Raw genomic sequence first — 19,129 nt, forward strand, 5'->3', positions numbered from 1 at the left:
GTGTAAGATCGCAAGGTAAGGTACCGACACCTCGCCCCTCTACTCTTGTGTCAGAAAAATTTCCACTCGCACATTTACGCATACACTTTCTCTGCCGTACTTTGTATTTCCCCCGTTCTGCTTTTTCTCGTTTACAAACGCACATATAAGCGTACTCTATCTCTCTCGTCTTTTATTTGTCGGTAGCATTGGAGCAAGGCACATTATGATGGTCACTGTGTCTCGCATGGCTTGCATTTGATTCTCTGTATAGCTTTTCGAAAAATTTCTGTTCCGAAATTCTGAGTTCTCGTCTTTGTGGGTTGATGATCCATGCATGGTGAGATTTTTGTTACTAAGAGGTGAGGACTTGTTCTTGCTCCTGGAAGCGAAGACGTCTTCTTCTATTCTCATTGTTGCTATTTTGGTACAATTTTTTACTGCAGATTTTTAGCTCTCTGTTCGGAAGTGTTTTAGCGAATGGAAATAATGGACCACAAGACGTGGCTGTGGAGGAAGAAATCTACAGAGAAGATGATTGTTGCAACTGACAAAGTAAACCTCTCTCCCAATGGAAATGAAGAGGAGGTAAAATTTGTGAAATTTTGGGAATTCGTTATCTTTCATTTTCTCTACGTGCTGGTCTATTTGTTCTATACTGCATTCCATTTGATTTGCAACTTAAATGCAAATTACACACAGTTATATGCTTATTAATATACGATGTGAACTAAAATGTTGTCAGCAATATATGCTTTTAGGGAAAAGGCCTTTCTTTCTGTGAAAATCTTGTTATTTACAGTTCAAACTGCTTCACAAATATCCACCAAAAGAGTCATCTTGCCCAAATATGTGATGAACTTTGAGATCAGCTACTAAACACTGGATTTGTTCTATGTTATAGACAGAGTTCTTTCACTAGAAAGATCCTAAAAGAGATGATGTTGACCATTACTCTGCATTGTAGATTGCTCTTCCCGAAGTTCTATCTTACTGCAAATATGCCACCTACAATAGGCAGTCAGTCGTCTATTCTTCTCTCTGCATGTTGTGGATGATTTACTTTAAATCCGTGGTCATGCTAATTGATCAACATAAATCCTTCACCCGATTTTAACATTATGAAAAGACAAATTTGGAGATTTTGTTTCGGCTGCCTCCTTTTCCCTTTGCTTTGCCTTTTTTTTGGGTTGGGGGCGGGGGTTTGCGATGCCTATTGATGCAGTGCTGGAAGATATCTAAGAGTTTTAATAGGTTTAGAATTTATTATCCTAGCAGGTTTATTATTGTTTTTCTATTTTGTTTTGAACAATAGGCTAAGGAAGGAAAATATCGAGGAACAATAGAATAGAGGGATATCACAGATTCTATGTTTATGTCTGTAATACCAAATTGATGCAGACAAGCAGAACAGGGACTAAGAAATTAATACTCAATAATAATCATAATAATAAAATCTACTAAAATGCTTATGAAAAACTCTTACCTACTACTCTACTGTGTATAAAATAGTTTGTACATCCAACCAGTTAAAATTTAGAAAACCACATTTTCTAATGGCCCAAGCAAGTTTTATGATAAAACATCAATTATTTTAATGATGTGTGAGATTTTAATTGGATAGGTGCATATGTCCTGGTGTAGTTAAGACGCAATATAGTACACATTTAAAAATATAACAGGAAAATAATTAGTGCTACTCCTATTACTATTAGGTGTATGTAGTTTGATTGTGGCTCGGGTTCACTTATGAACCGCAACTGAAACCGAATTTCGTTTTATTCTTCAGTTTCAATATGGTTTGTTTCTCGGCTTTGAAACATTTTTATGCATTTTTTTTTTAATGAAAAGTTATACTTGAATTACCGTTTAAGGTTTGAAGTTAATTATTAATACACATCATATTTTATAATACACGTTTAAACTATTTCCTGACTATGTAATCTTTAATTATAAAGTATCATATATAGATAATTAAGCATGAAAATGGTAATATAAATATATCATTTAATATACATTTTAATTACTTGTTGACTATATAATACTTAACTATGGGGTACATATATACACACTAAATGATTAAATATATTATAAAATATAGTAAAAGTGTAATTAAGAATGTAAAATAATGTATTGTACATATATTACAATCTTAAAACTTTTTTTTTGAATATCTTAAACTTAAAGCATATAGATGTGTATAATTATATTAAAAGCATATAATATATGCAAAAAATTATAAGGAAACATACTATAATATTGATTCTTGGTCCGTTTTGTGATGGTTTTGATTCAGCTTTGACTGTTGATGAAGAATCAGAATCAAACCAAAATAGTAAAATAAATTTAGGGCTTTTTGCCAATTTGGGCATAAGAGGTTTTTTATTTGTGAATTAGGGATTGGGAGAAAAGTATTTGGGGGTTGACAGCCGCGTGATAGTGGGAGAGCGTGCCTAGCACCTGTTTGAGTAGCACCAGGCGCCAAGGCCTGTTTGAGTAGCACCTGTTTGAGTAGCACCAGGCGCCAAGGCCTGTTTGAGTAGCACCAGGCCTTGGCGCTTGTTAAACAGGCGCCAACTTGAGCCCCCTTTCTTAATTAAATTTAACATTCATTTATAATTAATTTTAAAAAAATTAAAATATATTATATATAATTATTATTTCAATATATTTAATTTTTATTGAATATAAAATTTACTAAAATTTTATAAATTTTAATATATTATTAGTAATAAATTCATATTATGAGTTATTTATATGTATTAAAATTAAAATTTATTAAATATTCTATAACTTTTTATTGAAGTTTAGGTGAAGTTAATAATTTATAATGAGCAAATAATAGTGAAAATAATGATATGAACAAATTTAATTTCACAAATAAAAATGATGTTAATAATAATTAAATTCAATTATACAAAATTCATAATAATAATGTTCTGGATGACGTCTAACGATGACCACGTAGATGACCGCTCGTGCCATAATGTCGTGGTCTCCTCTCATTAGAGTGCCTTGTGTTGTACCGACGCCCGTCAAATAATGGCTTCTGTGGAGCTTCTTGAGAATCTCCAACATCATCGTCTGCCATAGATAGATTTAAATCAGGAGGTTGAGATCGAGGCCTTGAACTCTTTCCAACAACTGGATCCTGAGTTGCAAAGCTGAAATCTCCGGAATAAGGGGTTGTAGAAAATAACTAAGGGAAATCTGAAGAAAATAAACTAAGTCGGCTTGAGGGATCATCCAATGATTGTTGGGGGAATGCAGGATAAATAGACTCTGATGGAATATATGTTTGCGCAGGGGAAAAGAAGTCGAACAATGTGCTAGCCATGCCTTCCACTCCAGTCTGATCGTAATTGCAAAGAGTTGGAGTAAATGACTAAAAAGGTATAGAAAGCCGCCCTGGTGCCCATCCTATATACTGACTCTGATAATCATCTCCATAAGTGGGCATGTGTGAAGATTGATCCAATTCTATATATGAGCCGTATGGATGAAATGCAACAGGTGATGGTATCTGCATTACACTAGGGTCTGGCGTAGGCCGTGGAATCTCTGTCTCCTTTGATGGCCTAGTAGTCTGGCGATGATGTCGTGGAGGGTTCCTCGAGGAGGAGGGCGTGTCATGTACATCATCTGAAAGTGGTTAGGAAGATGGTGACGGCTGTGGAGGTGATATTTGGGAAATGCGACCAAACATACGAAGTGCATGAAATATCGAATTGACTGCATTTCTAATGTTGTCCATTGTCGGATGACGAACTTTACTTGCCCATAAGCGGTAGTTCTCCAGACCATCCTCCTGTAAAATGTATTTATTAAGATATCAATGTGAAAAGTTAAATATTGTAATTATTTTTATAATTAATAAAGAAATACAACGTTACCACAATGCTGATTGATGCACCCTTTTGAGACATCAACCGACGTGCAATCCTTACCATTTTATGTATTGTGAATGGAAATGTAAAGGTTGGATCGGAGGATTGCTACCGACAATCCATTGGTGCCTCGATTCCCAGAGCGCTATCCAATGTTGGTTTTCGGTCATCCAATTTGTGGCCGAAAATGTTAATTTTATTGCATGCATATCATCTGTTTGACGTCGTGGTTGTGGAATGGATTGAGATAATCCAAACTATCATAGCACTCTGTCAGGTTGATGTCACTCTACAACATGAAAACAAATCAGTGGTACAACCGATCGCCATATTTGTCTACTCCGTAGACAGTAATCTGGCATAATGTCCACCACATCATTAGAGTAGGGCTCCCATATAAACTGTGTAGATAAGATAATATAAAAGGTTAAAATTATATATTTTGAATTGATATGTAATTAAAAGGTTAAAAATAATGACCTCTTCGGTTTCCATACGATCAAGTTGGTACTGAAGCTGCACTAGCACATGTGTTGTAACTTCGGTAATAGCTCTAGCATTACTCCACCTATATGATGTATAGTTTAAAATTACTAACAAGATGTTGGATTTGATGCTATAGTTGTAAAACAAAACTGTACTATATTAGGGTATAACACATACCGATTGCCTATCGGTGTATCTGGAATTGGATTTATCCTATGCCCAAATCTATAAAATGTGCAGTGCGTTGCCCATTTGCTGTACTTATGGTGATATAGCTCTGCATAACTCTTTATAAAGCCAAGCAAGGCAGGCTACACCCCAGCTATATTGACCACAGGTGTTGAAATTAGCTAATAGTGGCAAAAACATTAGATTGACCCCGCGAGCAGACCTATCTACAAACAATGATCCACCTATTAGCCGCAATAGGAAAGCCCTAACATGCCTTTGAATAGTAACATCATCGGCGTAATTTGGAATGTGGTCAAAGTTATCCCTCAACTAGGTTAGTACAAATGTATTTTCCTTCATAACATCGTGATCTGGGACCACTCCTAGCAAATCTTGACATAATAATTGCCAAGACTGTCCTATAGTCTCAGTAACAGCATTGCCATCAATAGACAATCCATATATCAGTCCGATGTCTTGAAGTGTAATAGTACACTCTCTATGGGGTAACATAAAAGTATGTGTCTCTGGTCTCCATCTCTCAACCAAAGCCGTAATGAGGTGGTGATCTAAGTGGAAGAACCCTAGTCGAACAACTCCATAAAATTCACTAGCACAAAGATACGGGATGAGCCTGTCATCGATATCGTGACCATGTAATACGCCAGAGGATCGTCGACATGTGATTACACCAGCCTCTTGTGGCTCATCCCACACGACCTGGGTTGATGAAAACTCTACTGTCATGTGGGGCCTCCATTCCTGCAAAGGGTTATTAGAACTGTCAATTCATGTGACAATTATTTTCTTTGCTGCAACATGAAGAGAAAACACAAATGAAAAATTAATATGAATTCACATGGCAATTATTGCTTTTGGTGCAAGTGATAAAGACAGAAGATGAGAGTGAACTGCTAAGTCACATGACAATTATTTCTTTTGGTGCAAGTGATAAAGTAGATGTAAATGAACTGGTAAGTCACATGGCAAATATTACTTTTACTGCGAGTGACAAAGACAATAGATGGAAGTGAACTGTTAATCCACATGACATTTATTATTTTTTTTGGTGCAAGTGATAAAGACAGAAGATTTAAGTGAACTAGTAAGTCACATGACAAATATTATTTTTAGTGCATGTGACAAAGACAATAGATGGAAGTGAACTGTTAAGTCACATGATAAATGTTACTTTTAGTGCAAGTGAAAAATTTTTCCATATATATTGAATTATGTATTTGCTGGGGATGGAGGCACAAATGCTATGGATAGTAGTTCTTCATATCATAGGAATAGTCGACTATGGATGCTGTCTACATTTAATGACGACTATATTAGGGAGAGACAAATTGATAGGCGAGAGTATTACGCCGGGCTACGTTATGAATGGGCTTATGGTGTTGAGGAGTCGTACAACCTTGTCATTGATTGCCGTCAGCTTAATGCTCCAATTATCAAGTGTCGTTCTATAACAATGACAAGGAACAACATTCGCACATATGAGATTGCGTTAATGAGGATCCGTGAAGAGAATAATCGGCTAATGATACGCAGAAGTAGATATTATATGCTACGTCTTGCTAATGAACAAGCACATGCTAATGGTCGCTCGCTGTCAGAAGTGGAGATGCATAATGTAATGTCATCTCCTATGTATGCATCAGATATTGATGTGTCTCTTGAGCCATCTCATAGGTCCTAGGTCGTGTGGGATGAGTCACAAGAGGTTGGTATAATCACATGTCGACGATCTTCTAGATATTGATATGTCTCTTGAGCCATCTCATAGGTCCTAGGTCGCGTGGGATGAGTCACAAGAGGTTGGTATAATCACATGTCGACGATCTTCTAGCGTGTTACATGGTCACGATATCGAAGACAGGCTCATCCCGTATCTTTGTGCTAGTGGATTTTATGGAGCTGTTCGATTAGGCTTCTTTCACCTAGATCACCACCTCATTACGGCTTTGGTTGAGAGATGGTAACCAGAGACACATACTTTTATGTTACCTTATAGAGAGTGTACTGTTACACTTATCGGACTGATATCTGGATTGCCTATTGATGGTAATGCTGTTACTGGGACTACATGACAGCCTTGACAATTATTATGTCAAGATTTGCTAGGGGTAGTCTCGGATCATGATGTTATGAAGGAAAATATAGTTGCACTGACCTGGTTGAGGAATAACTTTGACCACATTCCAAATTACGCTGATGATGTTACTATTCAAAGGCATGCTAGGGCTTTCCTATTACGTCTAATAGGTGGATCACTAATTTCAACACCTGTGGTCAATATAGTTGGAGTGCAGCCTGCCTTCCTTAGCTTTATAAAGAGCTATGTAAAGTTACATCACCACAGGTGCAGTAGCAAATGGGCGGTGCACTGCACATTGTACAGATTTGAGTATGGGACAAAATAAAAACAATTGCGCCAACCATCTCCCAAATAGATCCAATTCCAGATAATAGGCAATCGGTATGTGTTATACCCTAATATAGTACAGTTTTGTTTTACAACTATAGCATCAAATCTAACATCTTGTTAGTAATTCTAAACTATACATCGTATGGGGTAGAGTAATGCTAGAACTATTACCGAAGTTACAACGCATGTGCTAGTGCAATTTCGGTACCAACTTGACCGCATGGAAGCCGAAGAGGTCATTATTCTTAATCTTTTAATTACATGTCAATTCAAAATATACAGTTTTAACATTTTACATTATCTTATCTACACAGTTTATATGAGAGCCATATTCTGATGATGTGGTAGACGTTATGCCAGATTACTACAGGGTAGACAAATATGGCGACCGGTGCCACTGATTTGTTTTCATGTTGTAGAGTGGCATCAACCTGACAGAGTGCTGCGATAATTTGGATTATCTCAATCCATTTCACAACTACCATGTCAAACAGATGATATGCATGCAATATTAATATCTTCGGCCACAAGCTGGATGATAAAAAATTTACATTGGATAGCGCTCTGGGAATTAAGGCACCGATGGATTATCAGTAGCAATCCTCTGACCCAACCTTTACATTTCCATTCACAATACATGGAATGGTACATGGTACTGAAGGATTGCACGTTGGTGGGTGTCTCAAAAGGGTGCATCAATCGACGTTGTGGTAACATTGTATTTCTTTATTAATTATAAAAATAATTACAATACTTAACTTTTGGAATTGATATCTTAATAAATACATTTTACATGAGGATAGTCTAGAGAACTGCTGCTTATGGGCGAGTGAAGTTATTCACCCGACAATGGACAAGATTGGAAATGCAGTCAATTCGATGTTTCATGCACTTCGTATATTTGATCGCATTTCCCAAATACCACCTCCACAGCCGGTGCCACCTTTCCAACCACTTTCAGATGATACATGACGCGCCCTCTTCCTCGAGGAACCCTCCAGGACATCGTCGCCAGACTACCAGGCTATCAAGGGAGACGGAGATTCCACGGCCTACGCCAGACTCTGGTGTAATGCAGATACCATCACCGCATTCCATCCATACGGCTCATATACAGAATTGGGTCAATCTTCACACATATCCACTTATGGAGATGATTATCAGAGTATACAGAATGGGCACCAGGGCCTTCTTCTATGCCTTTTCAGTCATTTACTCCAACTCCTTGCAATTACGATCAGACTGGAGTGGAAGACATGGCTAGCACATCGTTCGACTTCTTCTCCCTTGCGTAGACACATACACCATTAGAGTCTGTTTATCCTGCATTCTCCTGACAATCATTGGATGATCCCTCAAGCCGACTTAGCTTGTTTTCTTCAAATTTCCCTGAGTTATTCTTTACAACCCCTTATTCAGGGGATTTCGGCTTTGCAACTCAAGATCTAGTTATTGGAAAGAGTTCAAGGCCTCTATCTCAACCGCCTGATTTAAATCTATCTATGGCAGACGATGATGTTGGAGATTCTCAAGAAGCTCAAAGGAGCCATCATTTGACGAGCCTTGGTACAACACAAGGCGCCCTAATGAGAGTAGACCACGACATTGTGGCACGGATGGTCATCTACATGGTCATCATTAAACGTCATCCAGAACATTATTATTATGAATTTTGTATAATTGAATTTAATTGTTAGTAATATCATTCTTATTTGTTAAATTGAATTTGTTCATGTCATTATTTTCACTATTATTTGTTCATTATAAATTATTAACTTCACCTAAACGTCAATAAAAAGTTATGAAATATTTGATAAATTTTAATTTTAATACATATAAATGACTCATAATATGAATTTATTACTAATAATATATTAAAATCTGTAAGATTTTAGTAAATTTTATATTAAATAACAATTAAATATATTGAAATAATAAGTATATATAATATATTTTAATTTTTTTTAAATTAATTATAAATGAATCTTAAATTTAATTAAGAGAGGGGGCTCAAGCCATGGCGCTACTCACACAGGTGCCAGGTACGCTCTCCCAATGCCATGCGGCAGTCAAACCCCAAACTCCCCCCCCCCCCAAATACTTTCCCCAACCCCTAATTCACAAATAAAAAAATCTCACCCTCAAATTGGCAAAAAGTCCATTTAAATTTAATTTGATATAGTTCTAATCAGTTTGGTACAGTTTGAGATTTCTAAGAACCATGTACAGCCCCTAATTATTGTTAGAATTAGGAATATTAAATACTAAATAGGAATCCTAAGTTAAACAAATCATAAAAAAGAAAATAAATAAAATAGGATAATGAATTCTAAACCTCATAAAAGTCTTAACCTTCATAGTTCCTAAGTTAATCCTCTTCCAATAAAGCATCACCTACTTAAATTTTCTGATTATACATCAATTGTCATTATAAACACCATGATTTGCCAAAAATGATTTAAGCCCATCAAATAAACGATGTTGTTTTGCTTGTGGGGATGACTCTTAATAACTGTGACATGGAACCCAACCATTGGCTTGGTGGTTTGGTTACCTCAAGCTAAATGCTCGAGTTCAAAGCAGTTTTTGGATCAAATCTTGATAAAAACTAAACATGGGCTGTGTGGAACTGAAGAGTTAGTGCATATTGATTATTTGCTAGGCAGCCTCAAAAACTTTTATTGAAAATGTTCAAAATGCATGATCATGAATGCACATCAAAAATCATTTCACACACATTGGCTTATCTTTCTTGCAGATACAGACACTTCTGACTGATAAAGCAGAATTGGAGAAAGACCTGAAATGTTTAAATGATAAGCTTTCCTCTGCCCTGACTGAGTGCAATGCTAAGGATGACCTTGTAAAGGAACAAGCAAAGATGGCAGAGGATGCCATGGCAGGTAAATTTCCACTGCCAGAATACCTTCACAGGAAGTGTTTTCCATTTTGTCTCCTTTGTTGTATACATTCTGTAAAATGGTTTCTTCATTGAAAAATTTATAATCCATATAATTGTTTTTTTAAAAAAATTTTTATAGGTTGGGAGAAGGCAGAAGCCAAAGCCGGGTCTCTAAAGCAAGAGTTAGATGAAGCCATACAGCACAAAGCTGCTGGAGAAGAAAGATTAACTTACTTGGATGCAGCCCTCAAGGAGTGTATGCAGCAGCTGCGGTTTGTTCGAGAAGAGCAGGAGCAGAGGGTTCATGATGCTGTGATGAAGGCATCAGGGGAACATGAAAAATCCCAAATGATTTTAGAGGAGAAGTTGGCAGAAACCAGTAAAAGACTTGCAAAATTAGGCATTGAGAATACTCATCTAAGTAAGGCTCTCTTGGCAAAGGAAAGGTTGATTGAAGATCTAACTAAACAGAAGGTTCAGGTGGAGGCAGATTCTAATGCTCTAATGATTAGGTTAGAGTCTACTGAGAAAGAAAATGCTTCATTGAAATATGAAGTCCGAGTTCTAGAGAAGGAGCTTGAGATTCGAAATGAGGAGAGAGAATTTAATCGTAGAACAGCTGATGCATCGCATAAGCAACACTTAGGGAGTGTGAAAAAAATTGCAAAGTTAGAATCAGAATGTCAGAGGCTACGCCTGCTTGTTCGCAAGCGGTTGCCAGGCCCAGCAGCCTTGGCAAAGATGAAAAGTGAAGTTGATGTGTTGGGAAGAGATTCAGTTGAACTGAGGAGGAGAACATATTCTAGTCCTAATGCTTTAATTTTTGATACTGCTGTTGACAACTCCCCAGACACTCCAAGTAAAAAGATCAACTCTCTGACTGAGCAGTTATGTGCCATAGAAGAGGAAAACAAGGCTCTCAAAGGAGCCCTTAATAGAAAATCAAATGAACTTCAAATTTCAAGAACCATGTATGCTACCACAGCTTCCAAACTGTCACAGGTCGAGTCGCATCTTGATGAAATGTCAAAAGGCCAGTCAACCTTGGAGCCATCAGGAAGTGGTCTTGCACATGAACTTTCTCTGGCCTTGGTATCTGATGTTGGCAGTGATGATAAGGTTAGCTGTTCTGAATCATGGGCCTCTGCTTTGATTTCAGAATTGGAGCACTTCAAATATGAGAAACAAAGGGTTCCACCTTCAGTTAAAACTGTAGGAGGTTCAGACATAAATCTGATGGATGACTTTGTGGAAATGGAAAGACTTGCAATAGTCTCAGTTGATAAGCAGTCAGGAAGTCCTCATGTTTCATCTGATGATGCTAATGCAACTGTTAGCCCATTTGAAATTGATTCGAATGGGCATCTCTTGCAGGTAACTGGTAAAGAGATTGTTCCTGTGTTGGAGTCTAGCTCTAGGGTATCAGAACAGGAAATTAAGACCAAGGACTTGGTGATTGGTAAAGCTTCTGAATCTTCTGATTGGCTTCAGGATATTCTTAAAGTTTTGCTGGAGCAAACTTGTATCACACAAAGAAAACCTGATGAAATACTGGAGGATGTTAGAGTAGCTTTGGTAGGCATAAGTAACGGGAGCCATGCAGAGTGTCTTGATACAAGAGAAAGCTCAAAACATCAAAATGCATCAGATTCCCCTCATATTGGTGGTTGCATCTCCTGGAAGCCTACAGATAGACCTTCTCTGTTGGATTCATCTTGTGGAAATAATGATGTTGATGTCCCGGAGACAGATGGGAGCAATCAGCAGTTGCAGTCAGATCTAGGCAAATCATTGCACAATATAATTGAGCATGTTGAACGGATAGCTTTACCCAATTATGATACCTCAGACACTTTGTCTAGAGAAGATGGGAGTTCCTTTCCATATAAGGATACAGAAACGTCTTCAGGCTACATGGTTCGAGTTTTGCAGTGGAAGACCTCTGAATTGGCTGCTGTATTACAGCAGTTTGTCCATGCTTGTTATGATCTGTTGAATGGAAAATCTGATGTGGACATTTTTGCTCAGGAATTATGTTATGCTCTGGACTGGATCATGAACCACTGCTTTTCCCTTCAAGATGTTTCAAGCATGAGAGATGCAATTAAGAAGCAATTTGATTGGGATGAATCACGAAGTGAAACTGAGCCAGAGGTTGGCATGATTAGTCAATTTTCTGAAGTGGATAAATTGTGCCTTGCCCGTGATCAAGTTGCTGCTTCAAATGGGTTTCATACCTGTCTTGAAAAGGATGAATTTCAATGTATTATAACAGATGAAAATAAGAAGTTAAAAGATGAATTGGTTAACATAAAATCTACAAGGAAAGACTTGGAAGGGAGGCTTCAATCAGCTATTGATAAGAGTGAATCCTTGGTGAATCAACTTCAAGAATCAGAGAAAATCATTGCAAGCATGCAAAAAGAGGTAGAAACTCTGAAAATGTCAAAAACAATGATTGAAAATCAAAGTGAAAATCACAAGTTGATGAAAGAAGATCTAGATACACAGCTTAAAGTGGCCAAAGCAGAGTTAAATGAGGCTCGCCACAAGTTTTCTTCCTTGGAAGTGGAGCTGGAGAACAAAGAAAGCTGCTGTGAAGAATTGGAGGCCACATGTCTTCAACTTCAGCTCCAACTTGAGAGGTACTGAAACAAAATTTTCAATTTCCCTTTTGTGAAGATAAAGGGCATAGGCTGTAATCCCTGGACATCCAATAAAACTTGGAATGATACGGGGAGGACAGTAGTTGTTAGTAATATACCCTGCATTAAAGAGACTAATGTAGATAATGTTATTTTCAGTATAACCAAGAAAGCGATCCCTAATCATGAACTCCATCAGGAAGAAAAGCAACTTCGAACTGTAAGTTCATATCAACTTTCCATGTTTAAACAGATATTTTGTTGTTGGATTGTTATGTTATAGCTTATATGATAAATTGATAGTTGAAGAATTCCTCAAGTCTCATTTGTTTGATTTGATAAGTTATAAAATCTTGTAATGTTTTATTTGAAAAAAATGGAATAGCATTTTTTTTTTAACTATGAAGGGTGTATATGACATTAATCTATCTCTGAATTTAATAAGCACTTCTTTTGTTCACTGAACAAACTCCATATCCATCTTTTCTTTAGCTTTTCTTTCTTTAGGAAATGGGATATCTGATCCCTGCTCCATCTATAATTTACTTTAGTTTTTCTAGGTTTGGATGAAGTTGTGTGTGTACCCATGAAGAATATAATTTATTGCTGTTGAGAATGACATCGGCAGGCTGTGTTGCTTATTGCTATAGTTTTGTCTTTGCTCAACCAAGAGGATGTGGGTTTGATCATGAAAAACAGCTAATTCATGCAAATTGTTGAGGATCCAAGTATGCTGTGACTGTGACTGCTACATTAAATATCACTCGAAATATTAGAATAAGCTTATCACATTTAATTTAATCTAGTTTCTTTTCAAGTGCCTAAATTACCTAATATGTGTATCTTCTTGTTGATTAAAGAACTTGATCAATTTTGCAGGATTGGGAGATAACAGCTGCTTCAGAAAAGTTGGCGGAGTGCCAAGAGACGATACTAAACCTAGGGAAGCAGTTGAAGGCATTGGCTACACCAAGTGAAGCAGCACTGTTTGACAAGGTCATCTCTACCTCCACTGATACAAATGCTGCCTCTGTCACCAACACAGAGGGCACAACGGTGAGCACACCCAAGGATAAGATCAGGAACCAAAGGTCCTCTCTTCTAGATCAGATGCTAGCGGAGGATAATAAATCCCCAAATATCAATGAAAGCAACAAGTGCAGTTCTACCTTTGTTTCCAATGGGGTTATAGAGCCTCTAGAAAAGATCCTCATTCTGAATGGAACTAAACAACATGATGATGATGTTGAAATTAGCTCTTTGGCCATAGTACCTTGCAAGAAACAGGGAGGAGGAAGTTTGTGGAGAAAATTATTGTGGAGAAAGCGGAAATCAAACAGCAAGAGACCACCCCTTTCATTCTCTACATAACAGCCTACAATTTAGTATCAAAAGTTTCCGTTGTGTTATGTTACGACAGTGGTTGTCCATGAGGGGAATTTGATGCAATAAATTCTGCCTTTTGTTGAGCTTTTGAGAGAGTGTTTGCGTGGTTGTGTATTCCTTCTGTAGATACAATAGTCAGCTAGACAAGTTCCATCGTGGGCATAGCTTTCATCTGTACTTTCTGTTAATAGAAACGGTAGCATTATTTTTCGTGTGAATCAGTTGATAGTAACAAGTTCCGCTATAGTTTCTGGCTGCAAATCTAGTAGATTTGCTGAACTCTTCATAAACGATCAATTTATAAAGTTCCTATAAAACTTAAGCTGATCCTCAGACCTCAGTTCTGCATGGTGACGATAACAATGAGGATGTAAATGTACTCAAAGACCAGTTGATTCTTGAAACTGTCAGCCCAGGAACGAAGAACGGCTGATATAGGTAAGGCCCCGACACTCGAATGCAAAAACCAATCATAATGTTGAATGAAATGGAAGATACATTGCTAATTGTAGCTTTCCCTGATCCAGGAACATTGCCTCTGTGATTCCTGATAGGCAACTCAAGAGATCATCTAAAAATCCATTAAGAATCACCACAAGTTTCTGCTCAAGTAATAATCACTACTAATTGATCCATGTTTTGGCAATGAAGAATTTTGAACTTCTTTATTGTTAACAAAATTCGGTTTCGAACAATCAGTCCGCTGCACAAACAGAACTGATCCATAGCCACCAAGCTGATGAGTCAATCCCTGGATTCTACAAACCTTGCAATATCAGGAAGTCCAGCCTCCTTATAGCATGCAGCAATTCGCTCCAAATAGTCATCCCAAGTCCCTTCGAGAGAAGCCAAGTCCAACAAAAACGCAGCTTCATCCAATGCAATCTACATATTTGAAAGGTAAAGTTCAATATCACTCATCATGAATTTGCTTGAAGTCACATATGCACGTGAACGGACACGCGAACTTCAGTTTAAAGTACCTGAGTAGGATCCTTCCCCTTATTGAGGTCCTCCTGCCTGCTTTCCTCTGTCACTCTTTCTTTAATATACTCAATTTGTTCATCATCCCATTCTGCTATTTGAGCAACTTCCTGAAGAGACAAAAAACCTTGCATTTAATTCTGCAAAAGAATTTTAACATGATAGTAATAGAGGTAAAGAACAATCAGCAGAGAATTCACACCTGGTATCTGCAACCCAGAGTCCACCATGGTGACTTCAGAGCTCCCCTGGCAGCATCCTTGGCTTCTAGTTTACGCCCAACCCTATAGAAGGCAACAAATGATGCAAAGAATGCTAAAGCAAAGAAAACTATAACCAAATTTAGAATAACATTTTGTAGAAAGTATAAGAAAATTTCCACGAACTTCAACAAAACCTCAGCATTGAATACAAAAGGCCGTGCAAATCCTGGAAAGTGCTCCTTCTTTGTATAAAATTCACCCGTCACCAAAGCTGAAACCTTTAGAAGAACATAATTATGGACAATTAACAAGCAAGCTCACAAATCTATGCTGCGTAAACAGTAACCACAGTCACAAGAGTCTTACATAGTCTCCTTTCTCCAAATGATGTATCACTTTCCGCTCTAGGACATCTGGAAACAAACCGACCTACACACACACACACACACACCATTTGCTTAGGATCAATCCAGTATCACTTTCACTTCATGTTTCTCTTTTTTCCCTCTTAATGAAACACAAAATATGTTTGCATGAAAACTGTGCTTCTATTTTATTTGAATTTTTTCACAAGTATCTTTTAAACAAAAAACAGTAATCATAAAACTGTGGAAGTAGGATTCTTATTTTCATTTTTTAATATGCACTGATTCCTTCTCCCTCTCCTTCACCCATTCAATCTTTCCCTTTATCCTTTCCATCAATGTCCCCTTCTCATTGTCATGGCACTCTCTATAGACATGGAAAGCTCCATTAGAGAACTCTCACTCTCTCAACTCTATTTCTGTACGTCTCAGCAGCTTTTCAAGCAGTGATTCTCAACATATTTGATGCTTCATAATTAGCAATTTCCAACAATTTCGACAGATTTTGAATGAGCTATAAGTTCCTTAAATTTCAAACTTTTAATTATCGAGAGTAGATTCATAGTAAATAATGTTCTGGAGGTTTGTATCTGATGCCCATATTTGTTTGTTACCCCCTACAATTTCGAACTTGATACTGTAGATTCATTATTTCTTTCCCAATTACATGTTTTTTAGCTCAACAACATTTTTCTTTCTTTCATTTATTTTTTCTTTTATTTGCAATTTTTTTCCTTCATCCTATGGTAGTACTTATCAATTTTGTTTTGGCTAAAAATTTAGGTGGGAGAATAAGTTTTTGCAGCTAGAGTATTCTGGCCTTTCTATAACCTGTAAGAGAAAGGAGGATGTTTGTTGAAGTCATTTGCTTAGCATATGAGGCATGTAAATCCCTTGAGTATGGCTTTTTGGTAGGACATACAAGCAGCAAAATAACAGTTTCTTTTATTGTGGTTTTTCATCTACTGCAGTATGAAGTTGAAAATTAGTATTTACACTGTAAATTAATTATTTCAAAGTTCATGTTTTGGTATGTCTTGGATTCAACTCAATAGTAAATACTACTATTTTTAAATTAACTTTTAATGTGTAAGAAATATATGTATTAAGTTTATTTTTCTATTATTTTTACAAACTCACAGAAAGACAGTTTATTTAAGAAAAGATAACAAAAAGCAGTAAACAAATTCCAGTCTTTAGAAAATAAAAAACCGTAAACCTTTATAAAACACACTATTAACAAATTTGTTTGCACAGCCAACTAGACTACAACAGTTCATCATCATACCTTTCTTAAGAGATACGCATCCAGATCAGAAATCTGAGATTTAGCAAAATCACCCCTTGTATAAAGACTCGCACCAGCATCAGCTGCAGCATGAAAAATGTTGTTATTGCCTTCTCTAGACTTTTTGGCATCTTCCTCAACCAGGATTCTATGGATAAATTGATCTACCTGTACTTGGACACAAAATTGTAAAGTCAGGAAACACTCAGGCCTTCACCCTTATTTGGAATCCAAAATTTCACAAAAATTTAATTTAATTCAATTATTTTCTAATATTTTTCTCCTTTGCAATGGAATAATTCATTTCTTTAACTTAAAATTTTTTTATTTTAAAAAAAAAGATACAATGCATGATTTTGCAAGAATTCACTTGAATTTTTTCTTGAAAAATGAATCATTTCCAAATGGAGGGTTAAAAGATTATATATGAGGAACTTCCAATTGTCAATTTTATCCATGTTATATAAACAGTACTGTAAAAACTCAACTTACAGTCTTTGCCAGAAGCCAAACTCCATGTTTATGAACCTCCACCACTGGCATTTCCATTCTGTATATACCAGATAAAACTTGAATCAAGTTAAAGTAAACTTAATAGCAATAAAATAAAATTCAAATCTAGAGATATTAGACTCTCTTACCCAGGTGGTGCAGTTGGCCATCTCAGCAGAGAAATCACATTATCTATTAGCACAAAATCACATACCAGCTAAAACTTGGTTGCTTCGCAAGAAAAGTGAATGCCACAAATTAGCACAATTTCACCCGTACCTGAACTATTTTTAGCCAGTGGAACTACAAGAGGGATCAGTCCTTGCTTTGCTTCAGGGGAAATGATGGCCTCACCTGTTATTAGATGTAACATGCAAACAAAAATATGTAAGCCTGAACGACACAAGAAAACAAGAAGAAGAATGCCATGGTGACATACAAATGCTCAGAAAAGATGGACAAACTTTATTAGTCAATTTGTTCAAATTAACAAGAACAGCATATGTATCTCAAAACAAACTAATAATTTCTCTGGAAGTCAATTGATTTCAGCACTTCATTCCAAAGCAAGTGCTCATTGCAAATATCAAATTTAGGCCCTGTTTGTTTGCGGAAAATAATTTGTATTTGGGAAAATGTTTTCCAACGCAAAATATTTTCTAACAAAATAACTTATTTTTTATTGTTTAATTTTAATTTAAAAAATAAAATACATTAATAAATTTATATATAAAGGTCTTAATAACATTCTTAAAATGCAGAAAATAATTTTTTCTCTTTTAAAAAGTCGAAGTCATTTCCTTAAAATAATATATTTTTTTCTTTGATCAGTAAAATATTTTCTATTGACTAATTTTCTAGTACCCAAACACCGGAAGATGTGAAAAATATTTTCGTCAAAAATATTCTTTCTGAAACAAACGAGCCTTACAAGCATATCAAGCTTCAAGACTTTAGAGGTGAAAAAAAAAAAAAAAACTCTCGTCACATCACCCTGGAAGACAATTGTATAGCTGCAGACTACATTCTACACCTAAAATAAGCAGTAATCCACACAAAAGAAAGCAAAATCAAGCAAAACCAATCTCAAGAATTGCAAGACAGATAACAATACCCACAAGCAAAACACACACACACAAAAAAAAAAGAAAAAGAGAATGAACATTAAATGAAATATTGACGTAGTTTGAATTAAAAAGGCATATATTTCCGGATTCTTAAACTAAAAAAGCTTAAAAGCTTCAATGAACACACAATGTAAATGTTCCCAGGAGTTGAATCATGCCTCCTCATTTTACCTCTGGTCTTAAGCAATCTCAGCAAATGAGACAAATGCTTTGGAGGCTCAGCTGCAGCCACGTCTCTTATAAAACTTACATGCTCTGTGAATTCCAAAATCCAATTGTTAAAAAAGAAAGGAAAAAAAAATGCCTAGCAAATTTTTTGCAACGGATATAAAGTGAAGGTTATATGATATCACCAGTAAAGGACGAAGGAGAAGCACATGGAGAAGAGAAGCTGCGAAGCGTTGGTATACGGTGGCAGAAACGGAGAGAGGTGGCACGTGGAGCTCCAAACACCACACCGCCGCCGATATTCATTCCTTTGGTTATCAATTACGGTGGCGCTCAATGCGACTGATATTATTTGGGAGGGTGGGGAAGAACATGGGCCCATTTTCAATGCTTCTGGTCCAAATAGCCTAAATAGATGGCCCAAAATTTTGAACCCGAATACGTGAGGAGCTCCGGCCCAATTATTAAAGTTTAATGGAATTTCTTTACCAAATACAAATATCATATTATCAGTTAAATATTTTTTCCCTCTTATAATTTTTATTCAGTTTATTTTTTTATATATAGTAAAATAAATTTTTTTATTAATTTTTTAATTATATATAAATATTAAAT

At 36.3% G+C, this 19,129-nt stretch overlaps 2 protein-coding genes across 3 annotated transcripts; one reads left to right on the top strand and one right to left on the bottom strand.

Moving 5' to 3' along the window:
- Positions 1 to 12: 12 nt before the first annotated feature.
- On the top strand, positions 13 to 14,105 carry LOC110629673 (filament-like plant protein 7). Its single transcript, XM_021776757.2, has 6 exons — positions 13 to 341; positions 426 to 567; positions 9,713 to 9,857; positions 9,996 to 12,501; positions 12,661 to 12,721; positions 13,381 to 14,105. Exons 2-6 carry the CDS (start codon positions 460 to 462, stop codon positions 13,870 to 13,872), a joined length of 3,312 nt encoding a protein of 1,103 aa, XP_021632449.1. The 5' UTR covers positions 13 to 341; positions 426 to 459; the 3' UTR covers positions 13,873 to 14,105.
- Positions 14,106 to 14,324: 219 nt separating this feature from the next.
- Positions 14,325 to 18,860, bottom strand: LOC110629674 (protein IN CHLOROPLAST ATPASE BIOGENESIS, chloroplastic). Of its 2 annotated transcripts, XM_021776758.2 has the most exons (11): positions 18,700 to 18,860; positions 18,518 to 18,601; positions 17,499 to 17,573; positions 17,369 to 17,411; positions 17,220 to 17,277; positions 16,728 to 16,895; positions 15,441 to 15,503; positions 15,258 to 15,352; positions 15,074 to 15,155; positions 14,871 to 14,981; positions 14,325 to 14,772 (listed from the first exon to the last, which is right to left on the bottom strand). In XM_021776758.2, exons 1-11 carry the CDS (start codon positions 18,818 to 18,820, stop codon positions 14,632 to 14,634), a joined length of 1,041 nt encoding a protein of 346 aa, XP_021632450.1. In that variant the 5' UTR covers positions 18,821 to 18,860; the 3' UTR covers positions 14,325 to 14,631. The 2 variants fall into 2 exon arrangements, with proteins under 2 accessions (XP_021632450.1, XP_043805166.1); XM_043949231.1 differs by lacking the exons at positions 17,220 to 17,277; positions 17,369 to 17,411 and having other exon boundaries at positions 16,728 to 16,810.
- Positions 18,861 to 19,129: the final 269 nt, after the last annotated feature.

Source organism: Manihot esculenta, chromosome 13 (genome assembly GCF_001659605.2).
Source record: "Manihot esculenta cultivar AM560-2 chromosome 13, M.esculenta_v8, whole genome shotgun sequence".
Taxonomy (NCBI): Eukaryota; Viridiplantae; Streptophyta; class Magnoliopsida; order Malpighiales; family Euphorbiaceae; genus Manihot; species Manihot esculenta.

Excerpts from the sequence above, each read along its gene's own strand:
- LOC110629674 (XM_021776758.2), bottom strand. The coding sequence starts at position 18,820 with ATGAATATCGGCGGCGGTGTGGTGTTTGGAGCTCCACGTGCCACCTCT. Across the intron at positions 18,602-18,699 it reads TTCTCCTTCGTCCTTTACTG|AGCATGTAAGTTTTATAAGA; the intron begins GTGATATCATAT and ends TGGAATTCACAG. Across the intron at positions 15,504-16,727 it reads ATGCGTATCTCTTAAGAAAG|GTCGGTTTGTTTCCAGATGT; the intron begins GTATGATGATGA and ends GTGTGTGTGTAG.
- LOC110629673 (XM_021776757.2), top strand. The coding sequence starts at position 460 with ATGGAAATAATGGACCACAAGACGTGGCTGTGGAGGAAGAAATCTACA. Across the intron at positions 568-9,712 it reads CCAATGGAAATGAAGAGGAG|ATACAGACACTTCTGACTGA; the intron begins GTAAAATTTGTG and ends TCTTTCTTGCAG. Across the intron at positions 12,722-13,380 it reads AAGAAAAGCAACTTCGAACT|GATTGGGAGATAACAGCTGC; the intron begins GTAAGTTCATAT and ends TCAATTTTGCAG.